General features: G+C 35.7%; 1 protein-coding gene across 1 annotated transcript in view; it reads right to left on the bottom strand.

Annotated features, from left to right (window-relative positions):
* The window catches only part of EMC2 (ER membrane protein complex subunit 2), a 50,802-nt gene that overhangs the window by 26,295 nt on the left and 5,276 nt on the right, over positions 1 to 19,231 (bottom strand). The window contains exons 2-5 of the mRNA XM_055546424.1: positions 18,352 to 18,465; positions 17,771 to 17,835; positions 13,543 to 13,628; positions 5,929 to 5,986 (exon numbers count right to left, since the gene is read on the bottom strand). Coding sequence (XP_055402399.1) covers positions 5,929 to 5,986; positions 13,543 to 13,628; positions 17,771 to 17,835; positions 18,352 to 18,465 — 323 coding nt within the window. The remainder of the gene's footprint in view (positions 1 to 5,928; positions 5,987 to 13,542; positions 13,629 to 17,770; positions 17,836 to 18,351; positions 18,466 to 19,231) is intronic.

The following is a 19,231-nucleotide window of genomic DNA, read 5'->3' on the forward strand; positions in this document are numbered from 1 at the left end:
ATGGCATAAGCCTTAGAGGCAGTGGTCTTTCTGGGTCTCAACATCTGGGGTAGAGGGAATTCTAGTTTGTACTTTACCAGTAAGCCACCTTAGATCCCCATAATTTCTAGCCTAAGACAGAACCGTCTCCAAATTACATAATTCATCTCTTTTAACCCCTTTCAAACCATCTCCCACATTACTGGCAGTTATCTTTAAAACAAAAAATCTGGTGGTACTTTGCCAATCAAATTTGACTTCACTCCCCATCTTCTAAGAATTAAAATTCTGTTATACTCAATATCAGGTAATAACCTATAAAGGAATAATCTACAAAAAAGCTCAACTTACTATTCTGATACCTGAAACAAAAAGAACATTGCAAATCAACCACAATTAAAACAAGAAGAAATCAAAAAGAGACATAAAAACTTTATTGATAATGCAGAAAAAATATTCTGAAGTGTAACACCAGGTTGTTCACAAATGTTGAACTTCTTGTACTGCCAATCACTCAGGACAATGAGCCAACTAAAAGGTATAAAATATTGCCCCTTAAAGCCCTAGTCTTCCTCAGTGGTGAAGAAGGGGTAGGTTAAACTTATGCAGAGTGCTAGAACCATGCTGTCTTCAATAAGACTAGAAATGAAATTTCATGAAATAACTGCATTAAAGAAGGCAGTTCAAAAAGAGAAATAAAAATGGCCTTTTAAGCATATTAAAAGATACTCAGACTCTCTCATAATGCAAATTATATATTTAACTAATTACACTGAAAGTGAAAGTGAAGTCGCTCAGTCTTGTCGGACTCTTTGCGACCCCACGGACTGTAGCCTACCAGGCTCCCCAGTCCATGGAATTTTCCAGGCAAGAGTACTGGAATGGGTTGCCATTTCCTTCTCCAGGGGATATTCCCAACTCAGGGATCGAACCCGGGTCTCCCGCACTGCAGGCAGACACTTTACCGTCTGAGCCACCATTGGCAAAAATTAAAAATGAAAAAAAGCTGATAATACACCATGTGGGAGGATACTGGGAAAGAGGCACTCTCATATACCATGTAAGTGAGTATAGATAACTAAAAAGCTTTTGTGGAGGGAAATTAGGCAGTATCTGTTAACTTTTAAGATACATGGACCTCCTGACTCAGATTTCACTTCTAGGAATCTATTCTACAAATGACACGCACTTCAACACTGCTTCTGGGAGGAATGCATCAGATACCAAAGGGACTTAATTAGTTCAAGAAAGTTTTTCATCAAAATAAGGATTATACATCCTTATACTACAATGCTATGCAGCAACTTAAAGGATGAGATAAAGGATGTGCTAACATAGATGACTTAGGTAGAGTTTGGGGCTTCCCAGGGAGCTCAAGGATAAGGAATCCACCTACCAATGCAGGAGATGCAAGAGACACAGTTTAGCAGGGGTGGGAGGGAGGGAAGGGAGAGATAAAAAAAAAAACAAAAAAAAAAAAACAAAGAAGAGACACAGGTTCAATCCCAGGTTGGGAAGATCCCCTGGAAAAACAAAGGGCAACCCACTCTAATATTCTTGCCTGAAAAATGCTATGGACAGAGGAGCTGGACACAACTGAACACTTTTACATAAAAGGTAGAGTATGTCACCATCTGCATTTCCAACCATTCTCCCTATTAAAAGGGGCACACACACATACACACACATGCATACAGACCTATTTGTGTGTGCATGAGAAAAAATTTCTGGAAAAATTCTTAAGAAACATTTGCCTAAGTGAAGGAGGGCATGAGATCTGGGATCGGAGGACTTATTTTTCAACATATATGTTAGTATTGTTTGTAATTTTTAATATGCGTACATATTACTTTTTTCAAAAGGGCATTTCACAATTTTTAAAAAACAGATGAGATGACCCATTTTAGCAACCTCCCTAAATCTGAAACTTCCACTTCAATCACTTTTTTCTTTTCTCCCAAGGTAAGTCTTGTACTTTAATAACCCTAAGGCTTACTTGTTACATGATGGAATATGATGTCTTTCCCCAGCCCGTCATCTGTCTTAATTATGCCATGCTCAACCATCAAGGCCTACAAGGCTCAGAAATACTGCAGCAAATCACCAAAGAATCAGGATTTAGTAAGTCTATTTCAAGGTCTATAATCTGTTAAGTATATCATGCTATCTTTCTAAACCAAAGTCAAGGATAATGTCTAAATCATCCTTCTAGTCTCTATACCAAGCACATAGCAAGCACTCAACAAATATTTTTTGAAATAATAATGAATGCATATGAGAGGGAAAGAGAGCTCCTTAAAACTTTAATAAATAACCTCATTTTAATACTGGATATCCAGGATACAGGAGCACAGGATCGATGAAAGAGTCATAAAGTCAGTGTTAAACAATCCAAAACCCTGCAGTATAAAAGCTTGAATTTTAACTATGGATATAACCATGAAACTTCTACACAGTAACATTACTGTTTCAGTTCAGTTCAGTCACTCAGTCGGATCTGACTCTTTGTGACCCCATGGACTGCAGCATGTTAGGCCTCCCTGTCCATAGTCAACTCCCGGATTTTACTCAGACTCATGTCCATTGAGTCGGTGATGTCATTCAGCCATCTCATCCTCTGTCGTCCCCTTTCCCAACATCAGGATCTTTTCAAATGAGTCAGTTCTTTGTATCAGGGGGCCAAAGTATTAGAGTTTCAGCTTCAGCATCAATCCTTCCAATGAATATTGGAATACTGGAATAAAGGAAATCAGTCCTGATTTTCAGGAAAAATCAGGAAAATCATCCTGATTTTCCTCGGATGGACTAGTTGGATCTCCTTGCAGTCCAAGGGACTCTCAAGAGTCTTCTCCAACACCACAGTTCAAAAGCATTGATTCTTCGGCGCTCAGCTTTCTTTATAGTCCAATTCTCACATCCATACCTGACTACTGGAAAAACCAGAGCTTTGACTAGACGGACCTTTGTCAGCAAAGTAATGTACCTGTGTTTTAATATGCTTTTTAGGTTGTTCATAACCTTTTTTCCAAGGAGCAAGAGTCTTTTAATTTCATGGCTGCAATCACCATCTGCAGTGATTTTGGAGCCCAAGAACATGACGTCTGTCACTGTTTCCACTGTTTCCCCATCTATTTGCCATAAAGTGATGGAACCGGATACCATGATCTTAGTTTTCTAAATGCTGAGCTTTAAGCCAACTTTTTCACTCTCCTCTTTCACTTTCATCAAGAGGATCTTTATTTCCTCTTCACTTTCTGCCATAAGGGTGGTGTCATCTGCATATCTGAGGTTACTGATATTTCTCCCAGTGTTGATTCCAGCTTGTGCTTCATCCAGCCCAGCTTTTCTCATGATGTACTTTGCGTATAAGTTAAATAAGCAGGGTGACAATATACAGCCTTGAAGTTTTCCTTTCCTTATCCTGAACCAGTCTGTTGTTCCATGTCCAGTTCTAACTGTTGCTTCCTGACCAGCATACAGGTTTCTCAAGAGGCAGGTCAGGTGGTCTGGTAGTCCCCTCTCCTTACAAATTTTCCAGAGTTTGTTGTGATTCACACAGTCAAAGGCTTTGGCATAGTCAATAAAGCAGAAGTTGACATTTTTCTGGAACTCTTTTGCTTTTTTGATGATCCAACGGATGTTGGCAATTTGATCTCTGGTTCCTCTGCCTTTTCTAAATCCAGCTTCAACATCTGGAAGTTCATGGTTCACATACTGCTTAAGCCTGGCTTCAGAGAATTTTGAAGAGAATTTTGGAGAATTTTGAGCATTACTTTACTAGAGTATGAGATGAGTGCAACTGTGCTGTAGTTTGAGCATTCTTTGGCATTGCCTTTCTTTGGGATTAGAATGAAAACGGACCTTTTCCATTCCTATGGTCAATGCTGAGTTTTCCAAATTTGCTGGTATATTGAGTGCTGCACTTTCAGAGCTTCATCTTTTAGGATCTGAAATAGCTCCACTGGAATTCCATCACCTCCACTAGCTTTGTTTATAGTGATGCTTCCTAAGGCCCATTTGATTTCACACTGCAGGATGTCTGGCTCTAGGTGAGTGATCACACCATCGTGATTATCTGGGTTGTGAAGATCTTTTTTGTATAATTCTTCTGTGTATTCTTGCCACCTCTTCTTAATATCTTCTGCTTCTGTTAGGTCCATACCATTTCTGTCCTTTATTGTGCCAATCTTTGCATAAAAAAGTTCCCTTGGTATCTCTAATTTTCTTGAAGAGATCTCTAGTCTTTCCCATTCTGTTGTTTTCCTCTATTTCTTTGCATTGATCACTCAGGAAGGCTTTCTTATCTCTCCTTGCTATTCCTTGGAACTCTGCATTCAAATGGGTATATCTTTCCTTTTTTCCTTTGCCTTTTGCTTCTCTTCTATTCACAGATATTTGTAAGGCCTCCTCAGACAACCATTTTGCCTTTTTGCATTTCTTTTCCTTGGGGATGGTCTTGATCCCTGCCTCCTGTACAATGTCATGAACCTCCGTCCATAGTTCTTCAGGCACTCTGTTTGTACTGTTTAATGTAAGTAAAGTCTTCCCCTACCAGACTTCATTAGTTCTAGGTCTTATATGGCTTTGTTTTTCTCCCTTAATGTCTACCACAGTGCTTTCTATGGATATGGTAACAGAAATACTGTCTTTATTTTTAGTAACACCAACCCTTTGGTGGCTCCTGACAGATATTCAAATAAATATTTCTAGAAGGACAGAAGGGACTGAGAGAAGATTAGATAAAAATAACATTTGATGAAAGAATAATACATCTAACAAAGCTGAATTCAGTCACTTTGTTCTAAAATGTTTACCTAACAACCAAATGATTTAGTTACTACCCCCTCAGATAATCTATGAGGGGAGCCAAGTCATAAAACATGGTAAGTACTACAAAGACAGGATAATATTTAGTTACATATTATCTTAGACCCTGTAGTGAAGTAATTTCTTTAAAATATGCCCAACTTAAACTGACACAGAAATATTTGACTTCTAATTCTAAAAAATACATTACAAACTACCAATTTTTAAACTAGCATGAGAAAATTACATGAAACAAGTTTTTCAGAAATCTGGTATCATATTTTCAATATATGGCTGCAAAAAAAAAAATGAATACCTTTAAAACTGTGGTGAAATCTTACAGCTGAAATAAGTACATGAGAAAATCTTCAGGAAACGAAAAATGGTGCTTTTTATAAGGGATTATTTTATTAAAACAGAGAGCAACGTATTAGGATAAATAAAATTAAAAGATTATTAAATTTTTTCAATTTCAACTTTTTAGATATTTGGAATATCTAAATTAACTGCTTTTTAATAACACATAGGCTTGCAGCTGTCAAAACTTTTCTCTGAATTTCTATATTCTGAGAATCCTTACCATTTAAATATCTACATAACACCTAGGAAGTTACCAGAGAAAATTTCCCTACGGTGGGATTATATTAAAAGAAATAATCTAAGCCATTATACCAATAAACTAAAATGTTCTCAATATTAAAAAAAATTTTTTTTCACCAGGATATTTTTAGAATACGTCTTACTACCAAAAAGCCTTTCATTAATTAATTCCATACATTAATTACTGAGATGACATCTTTCATTCTTCAATAAGAGAACTAAAATATAACTACCCAAACAAGACAAGTTAGTATTTAATAAACTTGAAAATATTACAGAAACTATAAGTTCTGACAGGTGTTTGTTCTTATAAGCACATAAAATTTATTCTATCTAAATTTCAACTAGCTGCTTTCTAATAAGAGATCTTGTAAGTCAAATTTAACTGAAGAGTTAAAACCTACTTTTTTTAAAGTGACCCATCATGAGATATTTCAAATAACAAAATAAAATGTTTCCATGTGTATTTTTTCCATTATTTCTAAAATAATTTCACTTCTTAACACAGAATTAACTGATCTTTAGGACAACCAGCTAACTTACAGTGTTAGTTGGGTCTTCTTGTAAAATTCGATCATATAGCTGAATAGCATCATCGTATCTATTTAAAAAGAAAAAGAAATATCAAGAATCATTACCTTAAAATTTAATGACAAATAGTAAATACAGAAAAGATTAACCTGGGAAGACTTTATATGTATTTACAATTACTACTAAGCATCTTCTGATCTTCACATAACAGTAAGTTTGATACAATGTCATTTTCTAAGCAAAAAAAAAAAAAATCATAAATAAAATATTTATAGAAAAACTTACTTCAAAAACATACTGATTCGACTTGGTCTAAATACAAAGGTAAAAACTACAGCTCAAAGAGATACCTATGTGGTCCTAGTTACACCTAGAATTACAGCAAATAAAGTATTTTTTTAAGTTTAATTTTAACAAATATTTTCACAAGGAAATGATCTAAGTATTTTCTAAGTCATGCCTGATTTTTTCGTGACCCCATGGACTGTAGACTGCCAGGCTCCTCTGTCCATGGGATTTCCCAGTCAAGAATATTGGAGTGGGTTGCCATTTCCTTCTGCAGGGGATCTTCCCAACTCAAGGATCACATTAATGCTTCACAGGGGTATTCTTTACTACTGAGCCACCTGAGAAGCCCCAATCTAAGTGTTAATTCTCCTCTAATAAATATTTATGAGAGTTTTTCTTAGTTGAGCTGGTAAAGTTCAATTCATTAAGCACCTATTAAGGAATTCCCTGGTGGCTCAGTCGGTAAAGAATCTGCCTGCCGTGCAGGAGACCTGGGTTGGATCCCTGGGTGGGGAAGATCCCCTGGAGAAGGAAATGGCAACCCACTCTGGTCTTGCCTGGAAAATCCCACGCACATGGACAGAGGAGCCCAGTGGGCTATAGCCCATGGGATCACAAGAGTTGGACATGATTTAGTGACTAAACCAAGTATGTACACATAATATACTCTGCTGGGTTACAACCTCGAATCAGTTCAGTTCAGTTCAGTCATTCAGTCGTTTCCAACTCTTTGTGACCCCATGGGCTGCAGCATGCCAGAGTTCCCTGTCCATCACCAACTCCTGGAGATTGATCAAACTCATGTCCATCGAGTCGGTGATGCCATCCAACCATCTCATCCTCTGTCGTCCCCTTCTCCTGCCTTCAATCTTTCCCAGGATCAGGGTCTTTTCCAATGAGTCAGTTCTTCACATTAGGTGGCCAAAGTACTGGAGCTTCAGCTTCAGCATCAGTCTTTCCAATGAATATTTAGGACTGATATCTTTTAAGATTGACTGGTTTGATCTCCTTGCAGTCTAGGGACTCAAGAGTCTTTTCCAACACCATAGTTCACAATCTCACATGGGTAACAACAAATTTATCAAATGAAAAAATAATCAAATATGACAGGATAAAACTAAGAAGCCAAGATTAACATTGTATGATAGTGAATGAAAAGGAGTGATACATCAGATATCACATAAAGCACTTTATCTAACAATACACTCCTATATATGGTAATCTTATTTGGACTACAAGGATATAGCTAAGTGATTCTGAAATTCCTTCCTAATCATATCCATAACCTCCAACTCCCTTCCAATCAATTGCTTCACTTCCAGATAGAGATCTTTAGAGAAAGCAAAAATCTATGTTTAAAAATTTTATAGCAGTGTTTATAAAACTAGGGACAGAAGATATACTCTTGTGATCTATTCTTAAGTTCTCTATGATAATTTTTTAAGTTTTTCTCTTAATGATACTCAAGACATAGAATATTCTATATCATCACATGACATGTCCTTTAATCGAACACTGCCCCACAATTTTAATGATCAAGCCTGTATTTGTCATTACGGTCATGCCAACAGATAAGAATATTTTAACTAATGGTAGCAGACTACTGAGAAAATTAAAAGCAGACTTAATTTGTAAATATGATTATACCATGCAAAGGCCAAACAGCATCACTACATCCTAAATTAATCAGAGTTAGCAATAGCTCAGAAAAAGAAAATCACTTTGGAAATCAAATACATGATAATATTTGATTATAGGTATGCTAGCCTCACAAGAATCTGCAACTACAGAAACAGAAAATAAAATCATTAAATAATAATAAAACAAAACAATAAAGTATATAAACAAGGGCAAAAATTAATGCTAAAAAGCACTGGTTCTCACAAGACAAAGTACATGAGAATCACCTGGGGATCTTTTCCCAGGTATATAACCTCTGGGAAACATACTGGAAATGACAGAGGAAAATAGGAAACCATTCATTTCATTAATACAATGATACTAATAATGTGAATTCTTAGGATTTTCTAGTCTTTTTGGTATTTTATTAGAAAACTTACATTGTCTTTACAGTTTGAAAACTATATACATAAGGCATTAAGATGTTCAAGCTGGTTTTAGAAAAGGCAGAGGAACCAGAGATCAAATTGCCAACAACTGCTGGATCATCGAAAAAGCAAGAGAGTTCCAGAAAAACATCTATTTCTGCTTTATTGACTATGCCAAAGCCTTTGACTGTGTGGATCACAATAAACTGTGAAAAATTCTGAAAGAGATGGGAATACCAGACCACCTGACCTGCACCTTGAGAAACCTGTATGCAGGTCAGCAAGCAACAGTTAGAACTGGACATGGAACAACAGACTGGTTCCAAACAGGAAAAGGAGTACGTCAAGGCTGTATATTGTCACCCTGCTTATTTAACTTACATGCAGAGTGCGTCATGAGAAACGCTGGGCTGGAAGAAGCACAAGCTGGAATCAAGGTTGCCGGGAGAAATATCAATAACCTCAGATATGCAGATGACACCATCCTTATGGCAGAAAGGGAAGAGGAACTCAAAAGCCTCTTGATGAAAGTGAAAGTGGAGAGTGAAAAAGTTGGCTTAAAGCTCAACATTCAGAAAACGAAGATCATGGCATCTGGTCCCATCACTTCATGGGAAATAGATGGGGAAACAGTGGAAACAGTGTCAGACTTTATTTTTGGGGGCTCCAAAATCACTGCAGATGGTGACTGCAGCCATGAAATTAAAAGACACTTACTCCTTGGAAGGAAAGTTATGACCAACCTAGATAGCATATTCAAAAGCAGAGACATTACTTTGCCAAAAAAGGTCCATCTAGTCAAGGATATGGTTTTTCCAGTGGTCATGTATGGATGAGAGTTGGACTGTGAAGAAAGCTGAGCGCCGAAGAATTGATGCTTTTGAACTGTGGTGTTGGAGAAGACTCTTGAGAGTTCCTTGGACTGCAGGGAGATCAAACCAGTCCATTCTGAAGGAGATCAGCCCTGGGATTTCTATGGAAGGAATGACACTAAAGCTGAAACTCCAGTACTTTGGCCACCTCATGTGAAGAGTTGACTCATTGGAAAAGACTCTGATGCTGGGAGGGATTTCGGGCAGGAGGAAAACGGGATGACAGAGGATGAGATGGCTGGATGGCATCACTGACTCGATGGACATGAGTCTGAGTGAACTCCGGGAGTTGGTGATGGACAGGGAGGCCTGGCGTGCTGCGATTCATGGGGTTGCAAAGAGTTGGACATGACTACTCATGGACATGACTACTGAACCTGCAATACTATTTTATTTGATTTATCCATGCCCTTTGCTTAGAAGATCCAAAGATAGTAGAATACACATAGATAAAACAGATAAGCCAAAAGCCAAGGAATAAAAGGGTTAAGAAAAACTGTATCAATAAATCTTGCAAGAAAAAAAATACAAGTGAAGTACAAGTAAACCCTGTCTCACCTAAAGCACCAAGCTATAAAGGTAAGAAACAACAATCTGACTATAAAATGAATATAAAAACTTAAGAGACTCAGAACAGACAAAATAATCTTTAAAAAAAAAGGACAAAGTTGAAGGACACATTTTCCAATTTTAGAACTACTACAAAGCTACAATATCCTTATTGGATTCAATACAGTGTGGTATATAATAAACATATATATTGATGGAACACAACTCAAAGCCCAGAAATAAACAATCACATAATTAATACTCAACTGATGTAATTGCCCAAGACAATTCAATGGGGAATGTAGTTTTTTCTGGTGCTAGGACAACCAGATATCTACAAAAGAAAGAATAAAGTTGGACATCTGCTTCATATCATAAAAAATATTAACTCAAAATGGGTCAATGATCACAATGTAAAAACCCAAACTATAAAACACTTAGAAGAAAATAGGTGTAATTTTTGTGACCTTGAATTAGGCAATGGTTTCTAGAAATAACACCCAAATGATAAGCAACAAAAGAAAAAATGAATTTAACTTTTAAAAAATCAAAACATTTTGTAATCAAAGGACATCACTGAACAAGTGACAGACAAGCCATGTAATGCAAGAAAATTTTTGCAAATCAAATATATGTGATAAAAGACCTGTATCTAGACTATATATAAAGAACTCTTACAACTAAATAATAAAAAGACATAAATTAATCCAATTTAAAAACAGAAAATGTGAACAGACGTTTCTCCAAAGAACATATATAAATGTCCAACAACAGCATGAAAAGATGCTCAGATTTCTGGTTCCTGGTCTGGCACATAAAGACTGGAAATCATCACTCCTATACTCACAAGAAAAAGCTAAACATAATGAACCAACTACTCTTAGATTCATCAGACAATTAAACTTACAGGGAAAGCCACTGCATCCAAAACTGCCAGACAGGTGAAGACAATTAACACTTATGCCATCAAAAGCTGTTACAACTAACAAATTCAGTGAAGTTGCAGGATACAAAATCAATATACAAAAATCTGTTGTGTTTCAATACACTAATAATCTTATCGGAAAGAGAAATTAAGAAAACAATCCCATTTATAACTGCATAAAAATTAATAAAATACCTAGAAATAATTTAATCAGAATTGAAAGCCCTATATATTGCAAATTTAAGATACTTATGAAAGAAACTGACACAAATAAATGAGACACAAATAAATGAGATGATATCTCATGCTCAAGAACTGGAAAAATATTGGTAAAATATCCACAGTACCCAAAGAAATCTATAGATTCTGTGCAATTCTTAAGATTCCAATGGCATTTCACAAAGAAATAGAACAAAACAATCCTAAAATTTGTATAGAATCACAAAAGATCTCAAATAGCCAAAGCAATCATGAGCAAGAAAAACAAAGATAAAGGGATCAAGCTCTCTGATTTCAGACTATATTACAAAACTATAGTAATCAAAACAATATGGTACTGACATAAACAGACACATAGATCAATGGGACAGAACAGAGAGCCCACACATATATGGTCAATTAGTTTACAACAAAGGAGCTAAGAATATACAATAGGAAAAAAACACTCTCTTCAATAAATGATGTTGGAAAACTAGACAGCTGAGTGAAACTGGATCTCTGTCTTTATACCACATAGAAAAACTCAAACTGGATTAAAGAGCTGAACAGAAGATTCAAAACCATAAACCCCCAGAAGAAAACATAAATAGTAAGCTCCCTGACATCAGTATTGGTGATTTTTTGAATTTTACACTAAAAGCAAAGTCAACAAAAGCAAAAATAAACAAGTGGGACTACATCAAACTAAAAAGCTTCTGCACAGCAAAGGAAAACATTGACACAATGAAAAGGCAACCTATGGAATGGGAGAAAACATTTGCAAATCATATCTAATAAGATGTTAATAGCCAAAATATTATAAGAACTTATATAATTCAACAGCAAAAATAAAAAAGCAATCTAAGTAAAAAGGAGCAGAGGAATTGAATATACATTTTCCTAAAGAAGACACACAAATACATGAAAAGGTACTCAACATCAGTAATCAGGGAAGTGAAAATTAAAACCACAATGTTATATCATCTCATACCTGTTAGAATGACTATTATCAAAAACACAAAACACACCAAGTCTTGGCAAGGATGTGGAAAAAAGGGAACTGGACTGTAGATGGAATGTAAATTGACACAGTCACTATGGAAAACAGTATAAAGGTTCCTCAAAAAATTAACATAGAACTACCATTTTTTTAAAGTCAATTCCAATTTAGGGTATTCACTCAAAGGAAATAAAATCACTAACTTGAAAAGATATCTGAAGCCCCATGTTCACTGCAGCATTATTTACACTAGCCAAGGCTTGGAAATAACAGAAGTGTTTATCAACAGATAAATAGATAAAGAAGTTTGACCCTTGAACAATACACAGATCAGGAAAGCCTACATCACAGTTGAAATTCCATAAATAATACATAATAACTTAAACGTAGGTTTAAAAACCAAATCTACATCAAGTTGAAATTCCGTATATATATATATATATAACTTAGAATAGGCCCTCCATATACTTGGTCCTTCCTTATTCAAGATTCTACATACAGATTCAACAACTACAGACTGTGCAGCACTGTAATATTTACTATCAATAAAAAATTATGTGTTAAGTGGATCCACATGATTCAAACCCATGCTGTTCAAAGATTAACTGTATATATTAATACAATATAATATTAGCCATAAAAAGGAAAGAAATTCTGCCATTTAAGACAACCTGGATGAACCTTAAGGGCGTTATGCTAAGTGTAGTAAGTCAAACCAAGAAAGATACTGTGTGATCTCACCTACATATAGAATCAAAGAGAACATGAACTCATAGATACATAGAACAGATTAGTGGTTGTCAGAGGAGGGGATGGGGAGTGGGAGAAACGGGTGAAGGTGGTCAAAAGGTACAAACTTCCAGTTATAAAATAAATTAAGTCTGGGACATAATACAACATGGTTTATTATAGCTAACAATACTGTGTTGTATAATTAAAAGTTGCTAACAGAGTAAATCTTAAACATTCTTATAAGAAAATAAAAATTTATAACTATGATGATGGATGTTCAACTCATTATGGTAATCATTTCACAATATACATACACATTTATCAAATAATTATGCTATACACCTGAAACTAATATAATGTTATATATCAATTATGGGCTTCCCTGGTGACTCAGCAGGTAAAGAATCTGCCTGCAATGCAGGAGACCTGTGTTCCATCCCTGGGTTGGGAAGATCCCCTGGAGAAGGGCATGGCAACCCACTCCAGATTCAAACATGACTGAGCATATTTTCCCCTTAGTCTTAGTCCCTATATAAATTATATCTCAATTAAAAAAAAATATATATATATATATAATAACTTCTATATTTTGAGTGCCTGTGAGGGTACTATACATATATCATTACTAATTCTCAAAACAACCCTGACAAGCTGGTAATATTCTTGTTTTATAGAGGAATAAGACTGAAAAAACTTGAAGAAGTTAAATAATTTTCCAGGTCAATAGATAATAAATCCTTAGAAATAGGATATGAAGCCAGTTCTTACTCCAAAGCACGATGCCATTCCACGAGGCCAAAGATGATAAATGGATTCAAGTCATATGTCAAATTCTATCTAAGAGTAATAACTTGGAGGATTGATGCTGAGAAGTACTCTGACACTGTTCTGAAGCTGAGTAGCAAAAGATCTTGCATAATTAATGATGCTGCCACTGCTGCAGGAGGACCTAAATTTAAGACCCCATGTTTGCCATTTGAAAACAGGATCACACTATTTGTAAGATTCAGTTACCTCTCCATGGCTTCAAATCTCATGCCCGTTAGTCTCTTGACTCTGTGACTTCCAGGGAACTGTCTTCTCAACTCCTGAAGACAAAACTAAAAAAGAAAAAAATTATAAAAAGACTTGACGGACAGTAATTACACTACATATACTAAATGATCTACACGGAATGCCTTTCATAGTCTTCAGTGTGTCTTCTTAAATAATTTCATTACTGAGATCTAATGACATAAATGAAATTAATCAGTAATGAAAAATGGAGTGAAAGAACAACTGTGAATTTACAGTGAGGACAACAGTGAGTTCTCAGAAACTAGTCAAACTCTTAACTAAATGAGATTATGGGATCCACTAATAACTCTTTGAATACTATCATATCACTCCTCCTTAAAAACTGCTTCCATAATGAATCAAGCCCATCTTAACTAACTACAACAGTTTACTGGCCTTTTCTTCCTAACTACTGCATAAGCAGTCTCTAGATAAAAATTAAGCTCTTTGGTAGTACACTGAAGTCTCGATCAATAATTATTAACACTTTAATTTTGCCTTGTTCAAATCATATATTAATCAATCACCTTGTCAGAATACATGTCCTGATTTAAGGCCATAAAATACAGACACAGTATCAATGGAGTACCAATCTTCTTTCGGCAGATATTCATAATTCACCCATCAACTCAACTAAACAAATAATCAAATATTTATTGAGCATGAGGTATTATAAGAGTCTTAGAAATGTTAAGGATGATAAAAATGATCCTTTCTAGTGCCCCAAAACATGTGATTAAAAATGCATTTAACTAATGAACATATTATTAATCATAAGAAAATAAGTTTTAATATTATTTGGCAGTATAGCTTCAAAGTCTGTGTCTGTAAATTCTATAATAAAAATATTCAAGTTAATTAAAACTGAAAATGATGTTTAGTTAGTTCTCTGATATCATGCAAAACTCATAGTACTAGTTCAGTCAAGCTAACTGTGCTGAAATTCTGAACCATTAAAAAAAATACTGTTACAAAAAAAGTTATCTACTCACTTAATCTCCTACTTTATCAAATGGCATTTTGCTATAGAAAAAATAATTTCAAAATCTCCTGCAAAAAATAAGCTGCCACCTCTTTGGTATTCAAAAGACTATGTCTCATAGGTTTTAAAGGTAATACAAAGCTTTTGTGGAATATTTTTTATCATGGGCAACTCCACCAGAATAAATGTACTGCTAACATAAATTACAATGAAAAGGACAATGCCAATTAGACTTGTATATGTTATCCAGGTATTTCTACTCTCTGGTATTGTTTTTTTGTACTTCTTCTTGGCTTATGAGGAAGCAGCATGAAGGAGCACTAAAGAGGTCAGGATTACAAAACAGAAACCACTGCTTCCTGATTTATACAATAAATACAGTGATACTATGAAACAAGTCAAATTAAGAAATAATTATATAGATCAAATAAAGCATGCAAAATAAAAATAAAAATGATGTAAAGCATCTAGAATAGTGCCTAGCATATGAGTATTTAAAAATATAGCTATTATTTTTCTTTAAAATTAATTAAAATTAAATTACAACTTACTTTCATAATGCATTAGGCCTCACTTAAATACCCCATGGAAAAGAAATGCAAAAAAGCAAAATGGCTGTCTGGGGAGGCCTTACAAATAGCTGTGAAAAGAAGAGAAGCAAAAAGCAAAGGAGAAAAGGAAAGATATAAACATCTGAATGCAGAGTTCCAAAGAATAGCAAGAGACAAGAAAGCCTTCTTCAGTGATCAATGCAAAGAAATAGAGGAAAACAACAGAATGGGAAAGACTAGAGATCTCTTCAAGAAAATCAGAGATACCAAAGGAACATTTCATGCAAAGATGGGCTCGATAAAGGACAGAAATGGTATGGACCTAACAGAAGCAAAAGATATTAAGAAGAGACGGCAAGAATACACAGAAGAATTGTACAAAAAAGATCTTCACGACCCAGATAATCACGATGGTGTGATCACTCACCTAGAGCCAGACATCCTGGAATGTGATGTCAAGTGGGCCTTAGAAAGCATCACTACGAACAAAGCTAGTGGAGGTCGTGGAATTCCAGTTGAGTTATTCCAAATCCTGACAGATGATGATGTGAAAGTGCTACACACAATATGCCAGCAAATTTGGAAAACTCAGCAGTGGCCACAGGACTGGAAAAGGTCAGTTTTCATTCCAATCCCAAAGAAAGGTAATGCCAAAGAACACTCAAACTACCGCACAATTGCACTCATCTCACACGCTAGTAAAGTAATGCTCAAAATTCTCCAAGCCAGGCTTCAGCAATATGTGAACCGTGAACCTCCTGATGTTCAAGCTGGTTTTAGAAAAGGCAGAGGAACCAGAGATCAAACTGCCAACATCCGCTGGATCACGGAAAAAGCCAAAGAGTTCCAGAAAAGCATCTATTTCTGCTTTATTGCCTATGCCAAAGCCTTTGACTGTGTGCATCACAATAAACTGTGGAAAATTCTGAAAGAGATGGGAATACCAGACCACCTGATCTGCCTCTTGAGAAATCTGTATGCAGGTCAGGAAGCAACAGTTAGAACTGGACATGGAACAGACTGGTTCCAAATAGGAAAAGGAGTACGTCAAGGCTGTATATTGTCACTCTACTTATTTAACTTATATGCAGAGTACATCATGAGAAATGCTGGACTGGAAGAAGCACAAGCTGGAATCAAGATTGCCGGGAGAAATATCAATCACCTCAGATAGGCAGATGACACCACCCTTATGGCAGAAAGGGAAGAGGAACTAAAAAACCTCTTGATGAAAGTGAAAGTGGAGAGTGAAAAAGTTGGCTTAAAGCTCACCATTCAAAAAATGAAGATCATGGCATCTGGTCCCATCACTTCATGGGAAATAGATGGGGAAACAGTGGAAACAGTGTCAGACTTTATTTTTGGGGGCTCCAAAATCACTGCAGATGGTGACTGCAGCCATGAAATTAAAAGACGCTTACTCCTTGGAAGGAAAGTTATGACCAACCTAGATAGCATATTCAAAAGCAGAGATATTACTTTGCCAACAAAGGTTCATCTAGTCAAGGCTATGGTTTTTCCTGTGGTCATGTATGGATGTGAGAGTTGGACTGTGAAGAAGGCTGAGCACCAAAGAATTGATGCTTTTGAACTGTGGTGTTGGAGAAGACTCTTGAGAATCCCTTGGACTGCAAGGAGATCAAACCAGTCCATTCTGAAGATCAGCCCTGGGATTTCTTTGGAAGGAATGAATGCAAAGCTGAAACTCCAGTACTTTGGCCACCTCATGCGAGGAGTTGACTCATTGGAAAAGACTCTGATGCTGGGAGGGATTGGGGGCAGGAGGAGAAGGGGACGACAGAGGATGAGATGGCTGGATGGCATCACTGACTCGATGGACGTGAGTCTGAGTGAACTCCGGGAGTTGGTGATGGACAGGGAGGCCTGGCGTGCTGCGATTCATGGGGTCGCAAAGAGTCAGACACGACTGAGCAACTGATCTGATCTGATCTGATGAGTATTTTCTGTCATGTTATGTACATGTTGCTGCTGCTGCTACTAAGTCGCTTCAGTCGTGTCTGACTCTGTGCGACCCATAGATGGCAGCCCACCAGACTTCCTGTTCCTGGGATTCTCCAGGCAAGAACATTGGAGTAGGTTGTCATATCCTTCTCCAATGCATAAAAGGGAAAAGTGAAAGTGAAGTCGCTCAGTTGTGTCCGACTCTAGCGACCCCATGGACTGCAGCCTACCAGGCTCCTCCGTCCATGGGATTTTCCAGGGAAGAGTACTGGAGTGGGGTGCCATTGCCTTCTCCGTCTGTACATGTTAGGATTTTCTAATAATTTTAAGATATACATTTAAAATATCAAAACAACATTTAATGTTATGTACAACATAAGCCATTTAACAACCCAAAAGACAAATTTGTTTTAAACCATATGTTTAACTCTATAATATAGTATAAACCACCTATTAAGTAAACTACCTTCACCAACTAATTTAACCTCTTCAGTGAAACTGGGATACTAAATGTCTACTTTTCAGGATTGCTAAAAAGATACAAAAACATAATGTGTCCCAAAGTACCTAATCCGTCCTACCAACTCAAGACTAGCACTAAAAAACAGCTACAGAAAGCATTCACTACAAGCCACGTACTGCTTATACATACTTTGTGAAGGAAATTAAATATAAAATAAAATATACTCACCAATGCCAAGTCATCCCGACCATAGTCGAGGGCTGCAATCATCACCTGTTCGTATATGATCCAAACTAAATACACAAACAGGAAAAAACTGAATTTAATATAAAAATCTCACAACAGAAATTATATAATGAATTTTTCTTGCTTCTGATATTTTAAAGAACATTATTTACAACTGAAAAGTGATTTATTATATTACATCTGGAATTAAGGAAAAAGCATCCTGAAATTTTTAGCAATGCATAATATTTTAATATCTTACCAGGTTAAAAAAAAATGTCAATTATTTAATAACTTTCCTGTTTTAAAAGATTCATTATGAAATACATTTTTGATCTGCCCAGGACTACAGCCTTGTGAGCTTTAAAACAAAAATGCCTATTTAATAGCTTCACTACTACCAATAATTATAAGTCCCTCTAAAAATAAAAGTTATCATTCAGACTTCCTGAGAAGTATTTTAAACATTAATAAATCATGGATTGATATTAAGAGCAGAAAAATCATAATGACAGGATTAAAAAAAAACTAAACTGTAAATGAAACATGTGCTGAGCATGAACATAATAGATTTAAAAACTTACTATCATCTCCAAGCTTAGAAGCATATTCACTAATTAATTCCTCTCCAACTTCCACAATTTGCTCACTATTTCGTGAGTTTTCTTCTCTCCATTTTCTCATTTTATCTCTCATTTCTGAAAAAAATAAGCTTGCAATTATATATACAAATATTTGATTAATGTCAAACCAATTGACAAGATGAAATCAACTTTCACCTTGTGTAAAGAAAATACACTCACACTAATGTAAAATCTGTGGTGTCTCAAATTTCATAAAGTGGAAAATCAATTTAACAAGAGCAACAGATCCTTTAGAAGATTGAAAATGCAACTGATATTACAGCTATCTTTACTATATGGCATTGATCTGCTACAAAGATCCTCTATCCGTTCAGGCAACTATGGATCATGATTTTTTGAGGTTACAATGTTCGGAATTTGACAAAAGCTAAGGATTATTTTTTCAGAAAACTGAATATTACACACCGAACTCTCAAAAAATTCAAAGTGCTCCACTGACTCAAGAATATAAAATTTTCATAATAAGGGTATCATATTAGGCTATCAGCACTGAAGGAACATTTATCACAAAACTCCCTTAAAACATTACTACAACAGTCCATATAACATACAAAATACACAATTACATAAGGAAATCAACACAGAAAAATTAAGACAAAGGAAATTTTTGCTTATATATAAAGAATAAAACGAATAATGTAAAGTAAGGTCAAAGGCACTAGCAAACAACGAAAGTTGAGAGAACAACTTTGCATGTTATATTACGATAGGGAACTCTGGAATTTCAAAGAACAGCATTTTGATAAAAGCAGAAATTATAACTGGGGGTGGGAGAGTACCTAATCAGAAAAAAAGATCCCTTTTTTATATAGTCAAGGTA

Source organism: Bubalus kerabau, chromosome 14, assembly GCF_029407905.1.
Source record: "Bubalus kerabau isolate K-KA32 ecotype Philippines breed swamp buffalo chromosome 14, PCC_UOA_SB_1v2, whole genome shotgun sequence".
NCBI lineage: Eukaryota > Metazoa > Chordata > Mammalia > Artiodactyla > Bovidae > Bubalus > Bubalus kerabau.